This window comes from Triticum urartu, chromosome 3A (assembly GCF_056163025.1).
Source record: "Triticum urartu cultivar PI428250 chromosome 3A, HENAU_Tu73, whole genome shotgun sequence".
Classification (NCBI taxonomy): Eukaryota; Viridiplantae; Streptophyta; class Magnoliopsida; order Poales; family Poaceae; genus Triticum; species Triticum urartu.
In genome coordinates, this window is record NC_141875.1 from 690,769,591 (window position 1) to 690,789,800 (window position 20,210).

The window sequence follows — 20,210 nt, forward strand, 5'->3', positions numbered from 1 at the left end:
TTACTTTATTACTAAACGGTAGTGATAGTCGTGGAAGCATAAGATTGGCGAGACGACAACGATGCTACGATGGAGATCAAGGTGTCGCGCCGGTGACGATGGTGATCATGACGGTGCTTCGGAGATGGAGATCACAAGCACAAGATGATGATGGCCATATCATATCACTTATATTGATTGCATGTGATGTTTATCTTTTTATGCATCTTATCTTGCTTTGTTTGATGGTAGCATTATAAGATGATCTCTCACTAAATTATCAAGAAGTGTTCTCCCTGAGTATGCACCGTTGCCAAAGTTCGTCGTGCCCAGACACCACGTGATGATCGGGTGTGATAAGCTCTACGTCCATCTACAACGGGTGCAAGCCAGTTTTGCACACGCAGAATACTCAGGTTAAACTTGACGAGCCTAGCATATGCAGATATGGCCTTGGAACACAGAGACCGAAAGGTCGAGCGTGAATCATATAGTAGATATGATCAACATAAACGATGTTCACCATTGAAAACTACTCCATCTCACGTGATGATCGGACATGGTTTAGTTGATTTGGATCACGTGATCACTTAGAGGATTAGAGGGATGTCTATCTAAGTGGGAGTTCTTAAGTAATATGATTAATTGAACTTAAATTTATCATGAACTTAGTCCTGGTAGTATTTTGCAAATTATGTTGTAGATCAATAGCTCGCGTTGTTGCTTCCCTGTGTTTATTTTGATATGTTCCTAGAGAAAATTGTGTTGAAAGATGTTAGTGGCAATGATGTGGATTGGATCCGTGATCTGAGGTTTATCCTCATTGCTGCACAGAAGAATTATGTCCTTGATGCACCGCTAGGTGACAGACCTATTGCAGGAGCAGATGCAGACGTTATGAATGTTTGGCTAGCTCAATATGATGACTACTTGATAGTTTAGTGCACCATGCTTAATGGCTTAGAATCGGGACTTCAAAGACGTTTTTCAACGTCATGGAACATATGAGATGTTCCAGGAATTGAAGTTAATATTTCAAGCAAATACCCGAGTTGAGAGATATAAAGTCTCCAACAAGTTCTATAGCTAAAAGATGGAGGAGAATCGCTCAACTAGTGAGCATGTGCTCAGATTGTCTGGGTACTACAATCGCTTGAATCAAGTGGGAGTTTATCTTCCAGATAAGATAGTGATTGACAGAATTCTCTAGTCACCATCACCAAGTTAGTAGAACTTCGTGATGAACTATGATATGCAAGGGATAACGGAAACGAATCCCGAGATTTTCATGATGATGAAATCGATGAAGGTAGAAATCAAGAAAGAGCATCAAGTGTTGATGGTTGACAAGATCACTAGTTTCAATAAAAGGGCAAAGGGAAGAAGGGGAACTTCAAGAAGAACGGCAAGCAAGATGCTGCTCAAGTGAAGAAGCCCAAGTCTGGTCCTAAGCCTGAGACTAGGTGTTTCTACTGCAAAGGGACTGGTCACTGGAAGCGGAACTACCCCAAGTGATTGGCAGATAAGAAGGATGGCAAAGTGAACATAAGTATATTTGATATACATGTTATTGATGTGTACTTTACTAGTGTTTATAGCAACCCCTCAGTATTTGATACTAGTTCAGTTGCTAAGATTAGTAACTCGAAACGGGAGTTGCAGAATAAACAGAGACTAGTTAAAGGTGAAGTGACGATGTGTGTTGGAAGTGGTTCCAAGATTGATATGATCATCATCGCACATTCCCTATACTTTCGGGATTACTGTTGAACCTGAATAAGTGTTATTTGGTGTTTGCGTTGAGCATGAATATGATTTGATCATGTTTATTGTAATACGGTTATTCATTTAAAGTAAGAGAATAAATTGCTGTTCTGTTTACATGAATAAAACCTTATATGGTTACACACCCAATGAAATTAGTTTATTGGATCTCGATCGTAGTGATACACATAATCATAATATTGAAACCAAAAGATGCAAAGTTAATAATGATAGTGCAACTTATTTGTAGCACTGCCGTTTAGGTCATATTGGTGTAAAGCGCATGAAGAAACTCCATGCTGATGGGCTTTTGGAATCACTTGATTATAAATCAGTTGATGCTTGCGAACCATGCCTCATGGGCAAGATGACTAAGACTCTGTTCTTCGGAACAATGGAGCGAGCAACAGATTTGTTGGAAATCATACATACTGATGTATATGGTCCGATGAATATTGAGGCTTGCGACAGGTATCATTATTTTCTGATCTTCACAGATGATTTGAGCAGATATGAGTATATCTACTTGATGAAACATAAGTCTGAAACATTTGAAAAGTTCAAAGAATTTCAGAGTGAAGTGAAAAATCATCGTAACAAGAAAATAAAGTTTCTACGATCTGATCGTAGAGAAGAGTATTTGAGTTACGAGTTTGGTCTTCAATTAAAATAATGTGGAATAGTTTCACAAACTCATGCCACCTGGAACACCACAGCATAATGGTGTGTCCGAATATCATAACCGTACTTTATTAGATATGGTGCGATCTATGATGTCTCTTACCGATCTACCACTATCGTTTTGGGGTTATGCATTAGAGACAGCTGCATTCACGTTAAATAGGGCACCATCTAAGTCCGTTGAGACGACACAATCTGAACTGTGGTTTGGCAAGAAACCAAAGTTGTCGTTTCTTAAAGTTTGGGACTGCGATGCTTATTGAAAAAGTTTCAACATGATAAGCTCAAACCCAAATCGGAGAAGTAAATCTTCATAGGATACCCAAAGGAGACTGTTGGGTACACCTTCTATCAGAAATCCGAAGGCAAGACTTTTGTTGCTAAATTCGGAGTTTTTCTAGAGAAGGAGTTTCTCTCGAAAGAAGTGAGTGGGAGGAAAGTAGAACTTGATAAGGTAATTGTACCTTCTCCCTTATTGGAAAGTAGTTCATCATAGAAATCTGTTCCTGTGGCTACTACACCAATTAGTGAGGAAGCTAATGATGATGATCATGTAACTTCAGATCAAGTTACTACCAAATCTCGTAGGTAAACCAGAGTGAGATCCGCACCAGAGTGGTACGGTAATCCTGTTCTGGAAGTCATGTTACTAGACCATGACGAACTTGCGAACTATGAGGAAGCGATGATGAGCCCAGATTCGGCGAAATGGTTTGAGACCATGAAACCTGAGATATGATCCATGTATGAGAACAAAGTATGGACTTTGATGGATTTGCCCGATGATCGGCAAGCCATGGAAATAAATGGATCTTCAAGAGGAAGACGGACGCTGATAGTAGTGTTACTATCTACAAAGCTAGAATTGTCGCAAAAGGTTTTCAACAAGTTCAAGGTGTTGACTACGATGAGAGTTTCTCACTCGTATTTATGCTTAAGTCTGTCCGAATCATGTTAGCAATTGCCGCGTTTTATGAAATCTGGCAAATGGATAAACAAAACTGCATTCCTTAATAGATTTATTAAAGAAGAGTTGTATATGACACAACCAGAAGGTTTTGTCAATCCTAAAGGTGCTAACAAAATATGCAAGCTCCAGCGATCCATCTATGGACTGGTGCAAGCATCTCGGAGTTGGAATATACGCTTTGATGAGTTGATCAAAGCATATAGTTTTATACAGATTTGCGGTGAAGCGTGTATTTACAAGAAAGTGAGTGGGAGCACTACAGCATTTCTGATAAGTATATGTGAATGACATATTGTTGATCGGAAATAATGTAGAATTATTCTGTAAAGCATAAAGGAGTGTTTGAAAGGAGTTTTTTTCCAAAGAAAGACCTCGGTAAAGCTGCTTACATATTGAGTATCAAAGATCTATAGAGATAGATCAAGACGCTTGATAAGTTTTTCAATGAGTACATACCTTGACAAGATTTTGAAGTAGTTCAAAATGGAACAGTCAAAGAAAAAGTTTCTAGCCTGTGTTACAAGGTGTGAAATTGAGTAAGACTCGAAGCCCGACCACGGCAGAAGATAGAAATAGAATGAAAGTCATTCCCTATGCCTCAGCCATAGATTCTATAAAGTATGCCATGCTGTGTACCAAATCTATTATATACCCTACACTGTGTTAAGCAAGGGAGTACAATAGTGATCTAAGAGTAGATCACTAGACAACGGTCAAAATTATCCTTAGTGGAATAAGGAAATATTTCTCAATTATGGAGGTGACAAAAAGGTTCGTCGTAAAAAGTTACGTCGATGCAAGTTTTGACACAGATCTGGATGACTCTAAGTCTCGATCTAGATACATATTGAAAGTGGGAGCAATTAGCTAGAGTAGCTCCGTGCAGAGCATTGTAGACATAGAATTTTGCAAAATACATACGGATCTGAATTTGGCAGGCCCGTTGACTAAATTTCTCTCACAAGAAAAACATGATCACTATTTGGGTGTTAATCACATAGCGATGTGAACTAGATTATTGAATCTAGTAAACCCTTTGGGTGTTAGTCACATGAAGATGTGAACCAATCACATAAAGATGTGAACTATTGGTGTTAATTACATAGCGATGTGAACTAGATTATTGACTCTAGTGCAAGTGGGAGACTGAAGGAAATATGCCCTAGAGGCAATAATAAAGTTATTATTTATTTCCTTATATCATGATAAATGTTTATTATTCATGCTAGAATTGTATTAACCGGAAACATAATACATGTGTGAATACATAGACAAACAGAGTGTCACTAGTATGCCTCTACTTGACTAACTCGTTAATCAAAGATGGTTACGTTTCCTAACCATGAACAAAGAGTTGTTATTTGATTAACGAGGTCACATCATTAGTTGAATGATCTGATTGACATGACCCATTCCATTAGCTTAGCACCTGATCGTTTAGTATGTTGCTATTGCTTTTCTTCATGACTTATACATGTTCCTATGACTATGAGATTATGCAACTCCCGTTTACCGGAGGAACACTTTGTGTGCTACCAAACGTCACAACGTAAATGGGTGATTATAAAGGAGCTCTACAGGTGTCTCCAATGGTAGATGTTGGGTTGGCGTATTTCGAGATTAGGATTTGTCACTCCGATTGTCGGAGAGGTATCTCTGGGCCCTCTCGGTAATGCACATCACATAAGCCTTGCAAGCATTACAACTAATATGTTAGTTGTGAGATGATGTATTACGGAACGAGTAAAGAGACTTGCCGATACCGAGATTGAACTAGGTATTGGATACCGACGATCGAATCTCGGGAAAGTAACATACCGATGACAAAGGGAACAACGTATGTTGTTATGCGGTCCGACCGATAAAGATCTTCGTAGAATATGTAGGAGCCAATATGGGCATCCAGGTCCCGCTATTGGTTATTGACCGGAGACGTGTCTCGGTCATGTCTACATTGTTCTCGAACCCGTAGGGTCCGCACGCTTAAGGTTACGATGACAGTTATATTATGAGTTTATGCATTTTGATGTACCGAAGGTTGTTCGGAGTCCCGGATGTGATCACGGACATGACGAGGAGTCTCGAAATGATCGATACATAAAGATTGATATATTGGAAGCCTATGTTTGGATATCGAAAGTGTTCCGGGTGAAATCGGGATTTTACCGGAGTACCGGGAGGTTACCGGAACCCCCCGGGAGCTATATGGGCCTTAGTGGGCTTTAGTGGAAAGGAGAAAGGGGCAGCCCAAGGTGGCTGTGCGCCTCCCCCCTTCCCCTAGTCCTATTAGGACTAGGAGAGGTGGCCGGCCCCCTCTCTCTCTTTCCCCCCTCAAGGAATCCTATTCCAACTAGGATTGGGGGGGAATCCTACTCCCAGAAGGAGTAGGACTCTCCTGGCGCGCCCCTTGTGGCCGGCCAGCCTCCCCCCCTTTGGTCCTTTATATACTGAGGTAGAGGCACCCTAGAACACACAAGTTGATCCACGTGATCTATTCCTTAGCCGTGTGCGGTGCCCCCAGCCACCATATTCCTCGATAATACTGTAGCGGAGTTTAGGCGAAGCCCTGCTGCTGTAGTGCATCAAGATCGTCACCACGCCGTCGTGCTGACGGAACTCTTCCCCGACACTTTGCTGGATCGGAGTCCGGGGATCGTCATCGAGCTGAACGTGTGCTCGAACTCGGAGGTGCCGTAGTTTCGGTGCTTGATCGGTTGGATCGTGAAGACGTACGACTACTTCCTCTACGTTGTGTGATCGCTTCCGCAGTCGGTCTGCGTTGGTACGTAGACAACACTCTCCCCTCTCGTTGCTATACATCACATGATCTTGCGTGTGCGTAGGAAATTTTTTGAAATTACTGCAAAACCCAACACGTGGAACATGTGGGAACCAACATGGGTATCCAGATCCCGCTGTTGGTTATTGACCGGAGAACGTCTCGGTCATGTCTGCATGGTTCCCGAACCCGTAGGGTCTACACACTTAAGGTTCGATGACGCTAGGGTTATAAAGAAAGTTTGTATGTGGTTACCGAATGTTGTTCGGAGTCCCGGATGAGATCCCGGACGTCACGAGGAGTTCCGGAATGGTCCGGAGGTAAAGATTTATATATGGGAAGTCCTGTTTTGGTCACCGAAAAAGTTTCGGGTTTTATCGGTAACGTACCGGGACCACCGGGAGGGTCCCGGGGTCCACCAAGTGGGGCCACCAGCCCCGGAGGGCTGCATGGGCCAGGTGTGGGAGGGGACCAGCCCCAAGTGGGCTGGTGCGCCCCCCCACCAAGGCCCAAGGCTCAAGGGAGAGTGGAAGGGGGCAAACCCTAGGCTCAGATGGGCCTAAGGCCCACCTAGTGGTGCACCTCCCTCTCCCCCCCTTGGCCGCCCCCCTAGATGGGATCTAGGGCTGGCCGCCACCCCTAGGGATGGAAACCTAGATGGGGGCGCAGCCCCTCCCCTCCCCCTATATATACTTGAGGTTTTGGGCTGCCAGATACAGGGATTCAATCTCCTTCTTGGCGCAGCCCTACCCCTCTCCCTCCTCGTCTCTTGCGGTGCTTGGCGAAGCCCTGCTGGAGTACCACGCTCCTCCACCACCACCACACCGTTGTGCTGCTGCTGGATGAAGTCTTCCTCAACCTCTCCCTCTCTCCTTGCTGGATCAAGGCATGGGAGACGTCATCGGGCTGTACGTGTGTTGAACGCGGAGGTGCCGTCCGTTCGGCACTAGGATCTCCGGTGATTTGGATCACGATGAGTACGACTCCTTCAACCCCGTTCTCTTGAACGCTTCCGCATAGCGATCTACAAGGGTATGTAGATGCACTCTCCTTCCCCTCGTTGCTGGTTTCTCCATAGATAGATCTTGGTGACACGTAGGAAAATTTTGAATTTCTGCTACGTTCCCCAACAAGCGACGCCCGTGAGGGGAGGGGCACACCCCGGAGCCGCGTGCCGGGTGCCTGCGCCTGCCACCACGCTTCCACAACCGTAGGAGGGCCCACCGCAACACCTGGCGGCATTGCTACCCCCCAGGTACCCCGTCCCGTCTCCCCTCTCCGTAACACGACGGAAGCGACGCCCGTGAGGGGGCAATAGATGGATGACATTGAGATGTGTGCATGTGTAATTAGTATTAGCACTGATGGGTCAACCATGTTAGGAAAGAATTATTGCAAATTATTGCTTCATATGGACACTTAATGCCTAGATTAAACAAGATAGAGAAAAAAACAACAATTAGTGGTCCATTAAGACCATGTATGCTGCATATGCATGCCATAATTCATGTAGTCGGGTATATATGTAGCCATATTTTATTGTATATATATATATATATATGTTGACAGGAAACCTAGAACAGTTTTCTACACCTTTTCATATAGCCGGGTATATACGTGTGCAGACACATTGGGTATACTGTTTTATGTAAGTACGTTGGGTATATACTAGAAGATTTATGTGAGCATGTCGTAAAAAGTATGTGGATACACTAGGAGTTTTTTTGTTACGAAGGTATACTAGGAGTTCATTGGGTATATTTTACATAGCAGGGTATCTATGTAGCCATATTTTATGCAGCCTGAAATATACGTACCCGCGTATATACATCGTCAGTAGGTACCGGATACAAGTATTAGATAGTTAGAAAATAAATTATTGGGTATATACATACCACGTATGTAAATAATTTCATTAGTAGGTATTCGATACCCATATTAGATAGTTAGGAAATAAAAATGAAATATAATAGTTCAAAAAAATATTGAGTATATACGAGTTGGTATGTATTAGATATTTAGGAAACAAAAATACGCGTATTAGATAACCATAGCAGTTCAAATAAAATCAAACATTAATATGATTTATTATATGGCAAGTCTTGCATGCCTAATAATTAGGAAACAAAAATAAATCGTAACTATGGAAAGTCTTGCATGAAGAATGGGTAGGAAACTAATTAAATATATCATGGTTTCCAAAACAATCAAGGTGTCCAGACACCTAGGTGCCCCATCTATTTTACCTATATATATATATATATATATATATATATATATATATATATTTTACCTATATATATATGTATGTATGTATGTATGTATATATAATCGAGATATGTTTTCTGTACATAAGGCACATTTAAGTTAATCTAATTATTTTGGAAGAAAAATAAAAAGGAAAAAGAGAAAATAAATAAAAATATGAAAAAATATTAGAAATCTATGCCTACGGCTATGCCGTCGGCATAGCTACAGCCACGGAAGGGTAGAGCCATGGATCGATGACGTGGCGTATGGCGCGGATCGATGACGTGGCGTATGGCGCGGATCGATGACGTGGCACCGTCCACGGGCCAAGCCTATGCCGACGGCGAGGCTGTCGGCATAGATATGCCACCCCCGGACCGGTGAGCATTTCGGATCGTTGACGTGGCGGATCACGCGGATCGATGACGGCGGCATAGCTATGCCGACGGCCACCGTTAGGCCCCGTCGGCGTAGGCTTCACGCCCTCAAAGGATGTCGCCGCCCGGGTAGTCGGGCCCACAGATATGCCGAAGACAGCCTCTATGCCGACGGCCGCCGTAGGCATATTGATTGGGATGCCGACGGCCGATCTGTGCCGACGGCCCCCGTCGGCATAGGTGGATGTATGCTGACGTCTTTTCTACGCCGACGGCCTGACCTGGGCCGTCGGGATACATCCATCGATGCCGACGGGGCCGTCGGCAATTGGGTAAATTCTGGTAGTGGCAGAGGAAGACCCGTTTATTAGCAACTCAATGACAAGGCACACGTCTTTGCTTCTCTTTTTACTGCATTCCACCGCAATAGCCTGCTTCGGCCGAGATCAGATGAGGATGCGTTGCAAGTGCCAACCGCATAATTTTACAGTCACCATTTTGACAGAAATCTAAGTAAAGCTGATTGTTGTACTGGTGATGTTTGGTTTGCCTGCTCTCCAGCATTTTTCCTTGCATTCCTGTATTTGTAACAGCTTTATTTCAGACTCGGTGTTTATTCCAGACTCGTAGACTATAACTTCAGAGTTCAGTTTCCACGGTCTGAAGTTAATCTTCCATTTGTCATGTTAGACTTGGTTTGATCAAATAAATCGTGAGCTGGAACTTGAATTTACCACTGAATCACACCATGTGCCCTTGCTATCATTTTACTCTGTAGAAATATTGGCCCTGAACTGATGCATTGATTTCTGGAGGCTGGAGGCAAGAATGATTCGGTGTACTCCCTTCATCGACTGCCGTTCTATTCCTTCGGCCGAGATGCAAGAGAGATCAGATGAGGATGTTGCCAACCTTGTAATTTACAGTCACCGTTTAAGTAAAGCTGAAGCTGAAAGTCCTGAAGCCCAGCTCAACATCAAACTCAGGTAATCATTCTGTCGTTGTCGCACTCTGGGTTACTAATTCCTGGCGTTGTCTAGTTACTTTTGCCTACTCCTGAAATCAACATTTATGGTCAGGAATTCAGATTCATCACCTCACACATCAAGCTCGATGAGGTGCATGCTGGTTTACTTATAGTTTAAATTCTTCCTGTAAATCATGTGTGCGTACTACTTCTGTGCTGGCAGGCCGGTGTGTGCATCTCAGTTCTTAACTGCAAACTGTTGGTTATGCACGACAGATTTACAGTGCTAATTGGGTCCATGAGCCCATGACGCCAGATAACTAGTACACGCTTCACCTCTCTTTATGAATAAACATATATTAGATTCATCTTGATTTATTTGCCAATTAAACGGTGCAAAAACTTCATAGTACATAGGTCAGTCTAGGAAGAAATCACAGTTGTTTGTGGTTGTGGACTTCATAGTACATAGTACGCGTTGCTGTACGTATCTACTTCTAGTTTTGAAATATATTTTCTGAAATTACCCTATTTCATGTACATCCCTCCAACCAAACAGAGAGATGAGCTAAGAAAAGAGATCAATCATCTCTCTTGAAATTGAAATTAGTTTAGTTTGAAATATATTTTCTGAAATTGCATTTAGCAGCTTTGGCCGCATGCAGAAAACATGCATGCTCTTTTGAGGTGTACGTAATTATTTTGTTTGTAGGTTGGGTCCAGTACGGGCTGGACGCTCTGATCCGTTTAATCGAGCTGCAGTCTTGCCGACAGCAACGCATGATGCCACAGTTGCATTGAGCAGGGATCTCTACTTTACATATGATGACTTTACCACAGTGAAAGGCTTGGACACTGGACACTGGTGGCGTGCTCAACTTTCTTTAATCCCCAACGCATCAGTCCAGCAGCGGCCAGCCTGTGGTGAACTGCAGCCTGACCTGACGTGATTAGAAGCCCGGTCGGTTGGTGGCGAAATAAAAAGCCAGCTCTTCCTTACACAGACCAGCGATCATTAATCTGAACCCAGCTCGTCTTCTCCACAACAACGAGCAAACACACTGCGAGGAGAGGCCATCGTAGTAGCAGCAGCAGCACGGAGACATCATCTTTCTTCCACCACCACACAACTGCAATCTCGCAAGTAGAGAGAGATCCAGCTATGGAGATCGCTATGGGGGCTATCGGCCCTCTCCTCCCCAAGCTCCGCGAGCTGCTTCATAGCGAGCTCACCATGGAGAAACAAGTAAGGAAAGGTATCGAGTCTCTCGTAACAGAGCTGAAATTAATGCATGCTGTCCTTAGCAAGGTGTCAAAAGTGCCGGCGGACCAGCTTGACGAGGGGGTCAAGATCTGGGCAGGAAATGTCAAGGAGTTGTCCTACCAAATGGAGGACATCGTTGATGCTTTCATGGTGCGTGTGGGGGATGGCGGCGAGTCCACCAACCCGAAGAACAGAGTCAAGAAGATACTCAAGAAGGTCAAAAGATTATTCAAGAACGGCAAGGATCTTCATCGGATCTCTGATGCTCTGGAAGAAGTGGTTCTTCAAGCGAAGCAGTTGGCCGAGCTGCGTCAGAGGTACGAGCAAGAGATGCGGGACACTAGTGCTAATACTAGTGTTGACCCTCGCATGATGGCCTTGTACACAGATGTTACAGAGCTCGTCGGTATTGAAGAAACACGAGACAAGTTGATCAATATGTTGACTGAAGGTGATGATTGGTCGAAGCATCCGTTGAAGACGATATCTATTGTTGGATTTGGTGGGTTAGGCAAGACGACTCTTGCCAAAGCAGCATACGACAAGATCAAAGTGCAATTTGATTGTGGTGCTTTTGTCTCGGTTTCGCAAAACCCTGAAATGAAAAAGGTTTTGAAGGATATTCTCTATGGACTTGACAAGGTCAAGTACGAAAACATACATAATGCAGCGAGGGACGAAAAGTATCTCATAGACGATATAATTGAATTCCTTAATGACAAGAGGTATGTATGTATGCTTTTTTCCTCTTATACACACTGATTTCCATTTCATCTAGTAAAATAGTGACATCGTTTAATACTAGTGCATATGCATCTTGATAGCATATTGTTAATTTATACTTTTGATGTAAATTTCTATAGTTATTGTATAAATCATATAATGTAATAATTAGTGAGTGCACATTTTTAAGGTAATTGAAAATATATATTCTAGGTCGACGATCTCAATTATGTGTGTGTGAGTGGGGGGGGGGGTAATACAAGTCTCTGATTATGCAATTTGGTCGAGTTTGCTTAGAAGTAATTTATCCAAACTAATATAATAATATATTATTTTGTTATCTTCATTGTATTGATTTGTTAACTAATTATTAAATGCATTCATCAAGGTACCTCATCGTAATCGATGATATATGGAATGAAAAAGCATGGGAGTTAATTAAGTGTGCTTTCTCCAAGAAGAGCACCGGAAGCCGACTAATCACGACAACCCGAAATGTTAGTGTCTCTGAAGCATGTTGCTCTTCTGAGGATGATATTTACAGAATGGAACCCCTTTCCAATGATGTATCAAGAACACTCTTCTGTAAAAGAATATTTTCACAAGAAGAAGGCTGCCCTCAAGAATTATTGAAAGTATCCGAAGAAATTTTGAAGAAATGTGGCGGTGTACCGTTAGCTATTATTACTATAGCAAGTCTTCTAGCTAATAAGGGTCATATAAAAGCAAAGGATGAATGGTATGCTTTGCTTAGTTCCATTGGTCATGGACTCACAAAAGATCGCAGTTTGGAGCAGATGAAAAAGATATTATTATTCAGCTACTATGATCTACCTTCTTATTTGAAACCATGCTTATTATATCTAAGCATCTTCCCAGAAGACCACGAGATTAGGAGAGATAGACTGATATGGAGGTGGATATCAGAAGGCTTTGTTTATAGTGAAAATCAAGATATTAGATTATATGAGCTCGGTGACAGCTACTTCAATGAGCTAGTAAATAGAAGTATGATCCAACCCATAGGCATTGATAATGAAAAAAAGGTAAAGGCTTGCCGTGTACATGACATGGTTCTTGACCTTATATGCTCATTGTCAAGTGAAGAGAACTTTGTCACAATATTAGATGACACCAGAAGAAAAATGCCAAACTCAGAGATCAAGGTTCACAGATTGTCCATCCAAAATAGCAAGATAGATGTGGATACCACTAGAATGGAGCATATGAGATCTCTTACTGTTTTCACAAGTGATGTTGTCGGGAAAGTGTTGGATATTTCAAGTTTTCAAGTTCTGCGCGTGTTGGATTTAGAAGGTTGTCGTGATGTCTCAGATGTTGGGTATGTGGGGAATCTGTTGCATTTGAGGTACTTGGGGCTAAAAGGTACTCATGTTAAGGACCTTCCCATGGAAATAGGGAGGCTGCAGTTTTTGCTTACCTTGGATTTAAGAGGGACTAAGATAGAAGTACTGCCATCGAGTGTTGTTCAGCTAAGACGTCTAATGTGCCTGTATGTTGATTTTGGTATGAAGCTGCCATCTGGGATAGGTAACCTGACTTCCCTAGAAGTGCTAGATGACCTGGGGTTATCTGACGTGGACCTTGATTTTGTGAAAGAATTGGGCCATCTGACCAAGCTCAGGGTGCTCCGGCTTGACTGCGATGGTTTTGATGAGAGCCTGGATAAAGCTTTGGAGGAATCCATTAGTAATATACACAAACTGGACAGTCTAGATGTATATGTCAATCATGGACTCATCAATTGCCTGAGTGAAGATTGGATGCCTCCTCCACAACTCCGTAGATTGGCTTTCCCGTCAAGCTACAGTTGGTTCGAGACATTGCCATCATGGATTAATCCTTCATCGCTTCCTCTCCTCTCCTATCTGGATATAATGTTGTTTGAAGTGCGATCGGAGGTCATCCAGCTTCTTGGGACTCTGCCTGCTCTTGTTTATCTTGAGATACAGAATTATTCTTTGTTCGAAGGAGCGCATGAGGTGGAAGCGCCCGTCCTTTCCTCTGGTGCTGCGTTATTCCCATGTGCGACGGAGTGCCGCTTCCATGGTATTGGTGCCGTGCCATCAATGTTTCCACGAGGAGCAGCGCCAAGGCTTAAACGCCTTGTGTTCTCCTTCGCAGCCAAGTGGATCTCCCGTGAAAACTTTGATTTGGGCATGCGGCATCTCCCTTCCCTCCAGCGAGTCAGCGTTGTAGTTCGAAAGAAGGGAGCTAGCCGTGCAGAGGTGAATGAAGCGGAGGCTGCGCTAAGGGCCGCAGCGGAGGACCACCCCAACCGTCCCGTCCTTGAGATTGGGCTATGCATGCAAAGGGCCGCAGTGGAGGTACATACACTAGACGCACAAGCATGTATTCACATCATTGCTCTTTGTACATTGTCCTTGATATATGATATTCATTGCTCTTTGTTTGTTTCAGGCGGACGAAGCGAGGCATGCGATTGAGGTTCGCTAGATACTCCTCCACGGTTTTGTCCCTAGTTTCCACACCAAGTGTTTTATTCCTCTCCTCTTCCGTTTTTCAGTTTCAGGCAGCCCGAGTGCTTAGGTCGATTCATCGAATCTTGCACCCAGGTACTATACTAACTCCATCGATTTGATTATACAAGTACCAAAGTATTCTCAATTTCAGCATTTCCATAAGCCAGCTAGCTCGATCGATCAGGCCCCTAAAGCCTAAACATTACTACGATATGAATCTATTCAGCGTTGGCCTGTTCATTTCTGCTGCAAAGATACATAGGGCCCCTTAATTGTTATTCCTGCATGCTACAAGTTCACAACAAGTCTAGATTAGTGAGCAGCCCACCAAGTACTATGTGTTTCTCTACTTGGATGAACCCTGTGTTTTTTTATGTGTGTGTTTCGAAGTGCCAATAGAACTGCAATGTCATTTTCGCCTTGGTTACTTTACGGCGCATAAGTACATAATAGGATCACTAGTTACTTTTTCTTGCCACGTACAAGGTCTCGCATTTTCTGAAAAGACAAGGTCTCATATGATGTGCTACAGATTAGCAAGCAATTCACTACGGCAGTTGGTTGAACTCTGTTCTCTTGTTCTGTAACATTTAACTGAGCCATTCACATGTGGCACTGCAGGTAGCATGAGTTAATAAATTTCGCCGACATGGACTCGATCGTGCGTTCCTCTTTCCAACCAATACAGTCAAGCACACTGCGTTTGCCTTACCGTTTGATCTGTCTTTGTTCCGCAACGAGATGATGCTCTCGTTCTGTCCATCACCCATGCCTAAAGTCTCTTCTTGCTTCCGTCAGTTCAACAACAGTCAAGTTTGTAGGGCGCCCCCTACATTTTGCCCTGATGAACCATTAATTTTCATGTACTGAAGATGTCTGGTTTGGATGCTCCCCAGCATTGTTCATTACACTCCTTTGTTTGTAACAACTTTATTTAGACTCGATGTTTATTCCAGACTCGTAAACTGTAAAGTCAGAGTTCAGTTTGTACTATGGTCTGAAGTTTATCTTCCATTTGTCATGTTGGACTTGGTTTGATCAAATAAATCGTGAACTGGAACTTGAATTTGCCACTGAATCACACCGTGTGCCCTTGCTGTCTTTTACTCTGTAGAATTATTGGTCCTAAACTGATGCAATGGTTTCTGGAGGTAAGAATGTGATTCGATGTACACCCTTCATCGACTGTCAGTCTCTCCTTACTTGCACTTTTTTTTTGAGGGGTAAAACCAAGTTTTATTCCGCAAAAGCCACATGGTGTGGGATACAGTTCAGGTTGTGGGATTGGCCAAACCAGACGTGGCGTCCCGAACCCAATGAAAGTGTGAACTTGGCTAACCTATGTGCTTCAAGATTGGAAGCACGACCTTCAAACTGGAAATTACAATGAAAAAAGCTAGCTCTAGTGTTGACTTCACTAATAATAGCTCCGCAGTTCCCTCTACTTTTGTTTTGGATATCAGCAACAACTTGTCTTGAGTCTGATGAGACGACGAAGTACTGTATATGCAAGTCCTCCGCTAGTGCCAGCGCCTCCCGACACGCAATTGTCTCCATTGTGGTTGAATCATCTACCCCGCCGATAACAAGGGCAGAACTACCCAAGTAAGTGCCATCAGTGTCTCTGCATACCGCTGCTGCAGCTCCTCCGCACCCAGTTCTGATGCCCGCATCGACGTGTATCTTTGCATGTCCAGGTGGTGGCGCTTTGGGTCGTCGGGCAGGAGCAGCAAGAGATGCGCCCCTGGCTTGGTTTGGTTCGCCCTCCTGTACCATCTGAAGCTCAAGAATGAACCTGGCAATGAAAGCATTAGTAGCTTGAGGACTTTGAAACACTCCTTCGTGGATCGCTTTTCGCCTCACTGACCAGATCGCCCATAGCGTTACCGTGATTTTAATAAAGACGGTGTGTGGGCATGATTCCATGAGAGTGAAGAGCCAGTTTTTTGCGTCAGGTTCGGAAGTTGCAACCAGCATCTGCGCTAGCTCCTCATCTCCCAGTGCCCATGTACATCGTGCCACTGTACACTCAATGAGGAAATGTCGCCACGAATCTGGTGATCCACAGAAACCACACGCGCTGCTGTCAGCCATATGTCTATGCGATCGGACATCATTTGTCGGTATAGATTGCTTCGCAAGACGCCATAAAAATAGCCTGACTTTCCCTGGTACCTTTGTTTTCCACAGCATCTTCCAACATCCTTCCTCTTTTGACCTTGTAGATGATCCGGATGAGCCTTCCAACCATGCTTCTCTCCTCTGACGTGTTGCAATAGCATTCTGTAGGCCGATTTAACTGAAAAAATCCCGTTCCTCTCATAGCTCCAGCTCCAGAAATCCTCAACGTTTCTGGTACAGAGTGGTATCCCCCGAATAATATTCACATCCATGGGCAGAAAAACTTCCTCAACCCTCTGTCTATCCCAGCATGCCGAAGTAGGATCAATCAAACCAGGTGATGTTTTCTGCGTGCCATGAAGTATCTTGTTTTTACCAGTAACCTCATACTCGTCCTACTTGTTCATGTTTTCATGATAATAACAACCATAGCTGGATGACACATGGGGCCATACCGTAAGGAGGACCACAAGACAGCGGTTCTGTGCGTGCACATGACCGGTCGTGTTGGTTCATAGGTCCTCTGCTCCCGATGATTATTTCTACCGCATATGGAGAGGGGAGAGCCGTCGAGTGGATCTCGCGGAAGGGGCCTCCGCCGGCCGCCGGCCCCCGGCCTCCTCCCGGGGCTGCTAGGTCCTGCCGACCACCGGTGAGTATATGCAGCGGCCCGAAGAGGCACGTGCAGGGGAAGGCTTCCCCGGATCTCCCAGGACAGCGATATCAGGTACGAATCTGTTCTTCTGTTCTATAGTAGATCTGACTAAATTAGTTTCTTGGACTACAATCGTGTGGGTCACGGTATGCATCTTAAGTGCGAATTGTTCGTCGTCCACCACAGATTTCGTTCCGTTCGTTCTAGATCTTTCATCATGTACTCTAGTTACTTCAGGTAAATCATTTCTGTGCTGGTCGGCCGGTGTGTGCATTTCAGTTCTTCAGTGCTAATTTGGTCGTATAAGCTAGTACTTTGCAGGGTCTGCTCTAGTGAGTCCTTTGTTGCCAGATAACTAGCCATGCTTCAATACCGACCTCTCTTTATCAAGAAACATAGTCGTATATCAGATGCATCTTGGTTTGTCCCGCAAAAAAAATGTCCATCCGTTCTAGTAGATCTTTCTTCGTGTACTCTAGTTTCTTCAAGTAAATCATTTCTGTGCTGGTTGGCCGGTGTGTGCATCTCAGTTCTTCAGTGCAAATTATTGGTTATCCACGATAGATTTATAGTGCTAATTTGGCCGTGTAGGCTACTTTGTAGGGTCTGCTCCAGTGAGTCCTTTTTTGCCAGATAACTAAAACATACTTCAATACTCATCTCTCTTTATGAAGAAACATATATCAGATGCATCTTGATTTATCCCGACAAGAAAAAAAAGATGCATCTTGATTTGTTTGCCAACTGAACGGTGCAAAAACTTCATATAAATAGGTCAGTCTTGGATGAAAGTTACCGCTGTTTGCGGACTTAAAAGAGATGCCAGTGCAGAAGAAATGAAGAGGGCGCTGTTAATTAGCTGTTATTGTCCACTGTTTTTTACTGCTGGTTTGGTGTTTGCGCCTTAAGTACAAATCGTTGGTGATTCCCTGTAGATTTACATTGGTTGGTAAAAGATGGTTTTTCCCTTGGGATTTGCTAATGTTTTTTGCCTTGATAACTAGCTTATTATTCATTCATTGATGTCTTCTCTATATTTAGAAATAGTATACGCATCATGATGACATACTGCCAACTAATCGTTGCAAAAACTTCACATGCGTAGGTACATGGGCATGAGATGGGAATCACAATTGTTGTGGAGGAAGGGAAGAATGTCTTGTTATTTGGCTGTTGCCATCCATGTTCTTTTGGGTTGCACAATGCAATAAGTGTTCCTCTCCGCAACGAATATATTAGATCGAGCATCATGTCATGTACACCATAAGCTTTTGCTGTCTTCATAGTCGATGTCTACCAGTTCGATCATGCTTCTATTTATCAACTCATTGAAGTAACCCTCTCCTAGCTCAAATGGGCCAATTTCTCGTTTACATGATACATAAAAAATTCAGATATCCATCTCCATATGAACTGGTCTCTCTTCATTTTGTAATCTTCTGGATACATGCTTACTTATAATAAATGATGTGAAGGTAGATCATAGAACAACAACATAATCTTTTGACTTTGGCAAGTCAGTGTAGACTAGAGATAGAACACAACAGGAGCCACACACACCAACTATATGGAAAGTAGCAATGAAATAGTGAAACAAGCTCCTGACTTGTAGATTATGTCAAAGTGATGGTCTAGAATCAAGCTTCTTTTACTACTAGTTTTGGTCTACCTTGACATCTGCTATAGGATTAGTTATTATATCTAAGTATGTTTTCAGAAGATTAGAAGATTAAGCAAGGTCAGTTGATAGTAAATGGATAGCTGAATGTTTTTGTTTATCATGAAAAACAAGAGATTAGCTTATTTGAGATCGGAATAGAGTTACTCAATGAGACAATAAATAGAAACATGATTGAACCAACAGACATCAATGCTGATGAAGGCATGGAATAAATCTTATCGTATACATGATATGATGATTGATCCCATATGTTTTTGCCAAGTGAAGAAAACCACTTGTATGGCATTGGGTGAAAGCGGTCTATCCAAAGGCAAGATTTGAAGATCATCCATCTGAAATAGCACGACAGACATAACCACCATCAGAAGCAGCAACAATGCCACAAGTGAGCTCTCTTTGCAATATTCATGTGCTATTGTCTATTCAGTGTTGCTTATGCTGAGTGTTCATGTTCTACATGTGTTAGATTTGGAATATTGTGCTGCATGCTTCCATTCTTTCCAATTGATATTTTGAGACTCAAGAACAGTGTGCATTAACCATGGTGTTTTGATTTGTCTTCTGCATCAACATGAAGCTCTCATTGTAACTATACCCACTTATGCCTGAATACATTATCACTTCCATCAGATTCAAGAACGACCAAGTTTCTGCGGCACCTCCTGCATTTTTCTCAGGATGAACTTCCTTCTCCATTTCATTCTTTTGTAAGGAAGAGTTTTGTACTTATGATGTATGCCTGGCAGGTTAATTTTCCGCCAGCTCAAGTTAATGTAGCCTGGCATCCCTTACATTTTGTCCTTAAGAACCATTAGTTATTCTGTACTGATGTCTTGTATGCTTCCTCTCCTGCATTCATCATTACACTCCTAGCTTTATTTCAGACTCACAAACCAAAAAACCACGTTCAGCTTGTACTATGTTCTGAAGTTTCATCTTCTATTTGTCGTGCTGGTTTGATCGAATATACGAGGAAGTCAGCTGTGTCATTTTAATGTGCCGGCTTAGGACCTGTATTGAGTAAATCTTTATTTGAGTATAACTGGAACTTGACTCGCCATTTCATCTCAGGCGCACCTTCGCTGTCGTTTACTCTGTAGTAGAAGTATTTTGATAGGCTGCTTCGCTGTCGTTTACTCTGTAGTAGAAGTATTTTGATAGGCTGCTTTGGCCGAGCTGTAGATGGCGATGATGCAAACAGTGCCATTCTCCTTTCTTTCTTTTCTGCGGGGGGATGCAAACCGTGTCATTCAGTCATTGGGCTTGCCCCCCACAGTACAGCTGGTCGTGAAATACAGCCACCAGGTTCCAGCCTCTTCCACTGACAAGACCTCAATCTGCGGGGGATGTCTCTATGACTGACTGGAGTAGCGATGCCATGCTTGACAACGGTACAATACGAGGTTACGAGCAAGCGTACAAGTGATGAATTGGACGCATAATCCATCAGAGATTTCAGGAACGAGTTAAATGGGTACGCATGGTGGGAGTGCCA

The 20,210-nt window shown here is 43.2% G+C and overlaps 1 protein-coding gene and 1 long non-coding RNA gene across 4 annotated transcripts; both read left to right on the forward strand.

Moving 5' to 3' along the window:
• The first annotated feature begins 10,756 nt into the window (after window positions 1-10,756).
• LOC125546001 (disease resistance protein RGA5) lies at window positions 10,757-15,336 on the forward strand. 2 transcript variants are annotated; one of them, XM_087514034.1, is made up of 6 exons: window positions 10,757-11,013; window positions 11,077-11,756; window positions 12,143-14,102; window positions 14,197-14,223; window positions 14,303-14,351; window positions 14,880-15,336. In XM_087514034.1, exons 1-6 carry the CDS (start codon window positions 10,930-10,932, stop codon window positions 14,891-14,893), a joined length of 2,814 nt encoding a protein of 937 aa, XP_087370160.1. In that variant the 5' UTR covers window positions 10,757-10,929; the 3' UTR covers window positions 14,894-15,336. The 2 variants fall into 2 exon arrangements, with proteins under 2 accessions (XP_087370160.1, XP_048566033.2); XM_048710076.2 differs by having other exon boundaries at window positions 10,758-11,756.
• Window positions 15,337-16,833: 1,497 nt separating this feature from the next.
• LOC125546002 (uncharacterized) lies at window positions 16,834-19,535 on the forward strand. Of its 2 annotated transcripts, none has more exons than XR_015599001.1 (3): window positions 16,834-17,106; window positions 18,140-19,100; window positions 19,182-19,535. It is a non-coding gene; the product is annotated as an uncharacterized LOC125546002 (long non-coding RNA). The 2 variants fall into 2 exon arrangements; XR_007300396.2 differs by having other exon boundaries at window positions 16,838-17,106; window positions 19,346-19,535.
• Window positions 19,536-20,210: the final 675 nt, after the last annotated feature.

Bases quoted from the DNA above. Each gene is read 5' to 3' on its own strand.
- LOC125546001 (XM_048710076.2), top strand. From the start codon at position 10,930: ATGGAGATCGCTATGGGGGCTATCGGCCCTCTCCTCCCCAAGCTCCGC. The intron at 11,757-12,142 runs GTATGTATGTAT...GCATTCATCAAG, and splicing joins GAATTCCTTAATGACAAGAG to GTACCTCATCGTAATCGATG. The intron at 14,103-14,196 runs GTACATACACTA...TGTTTGTTTCAG, and splicing joins TGCAAAGGGCCGCAGTGGAG to GCGGACGAAGCGAGGCATGC.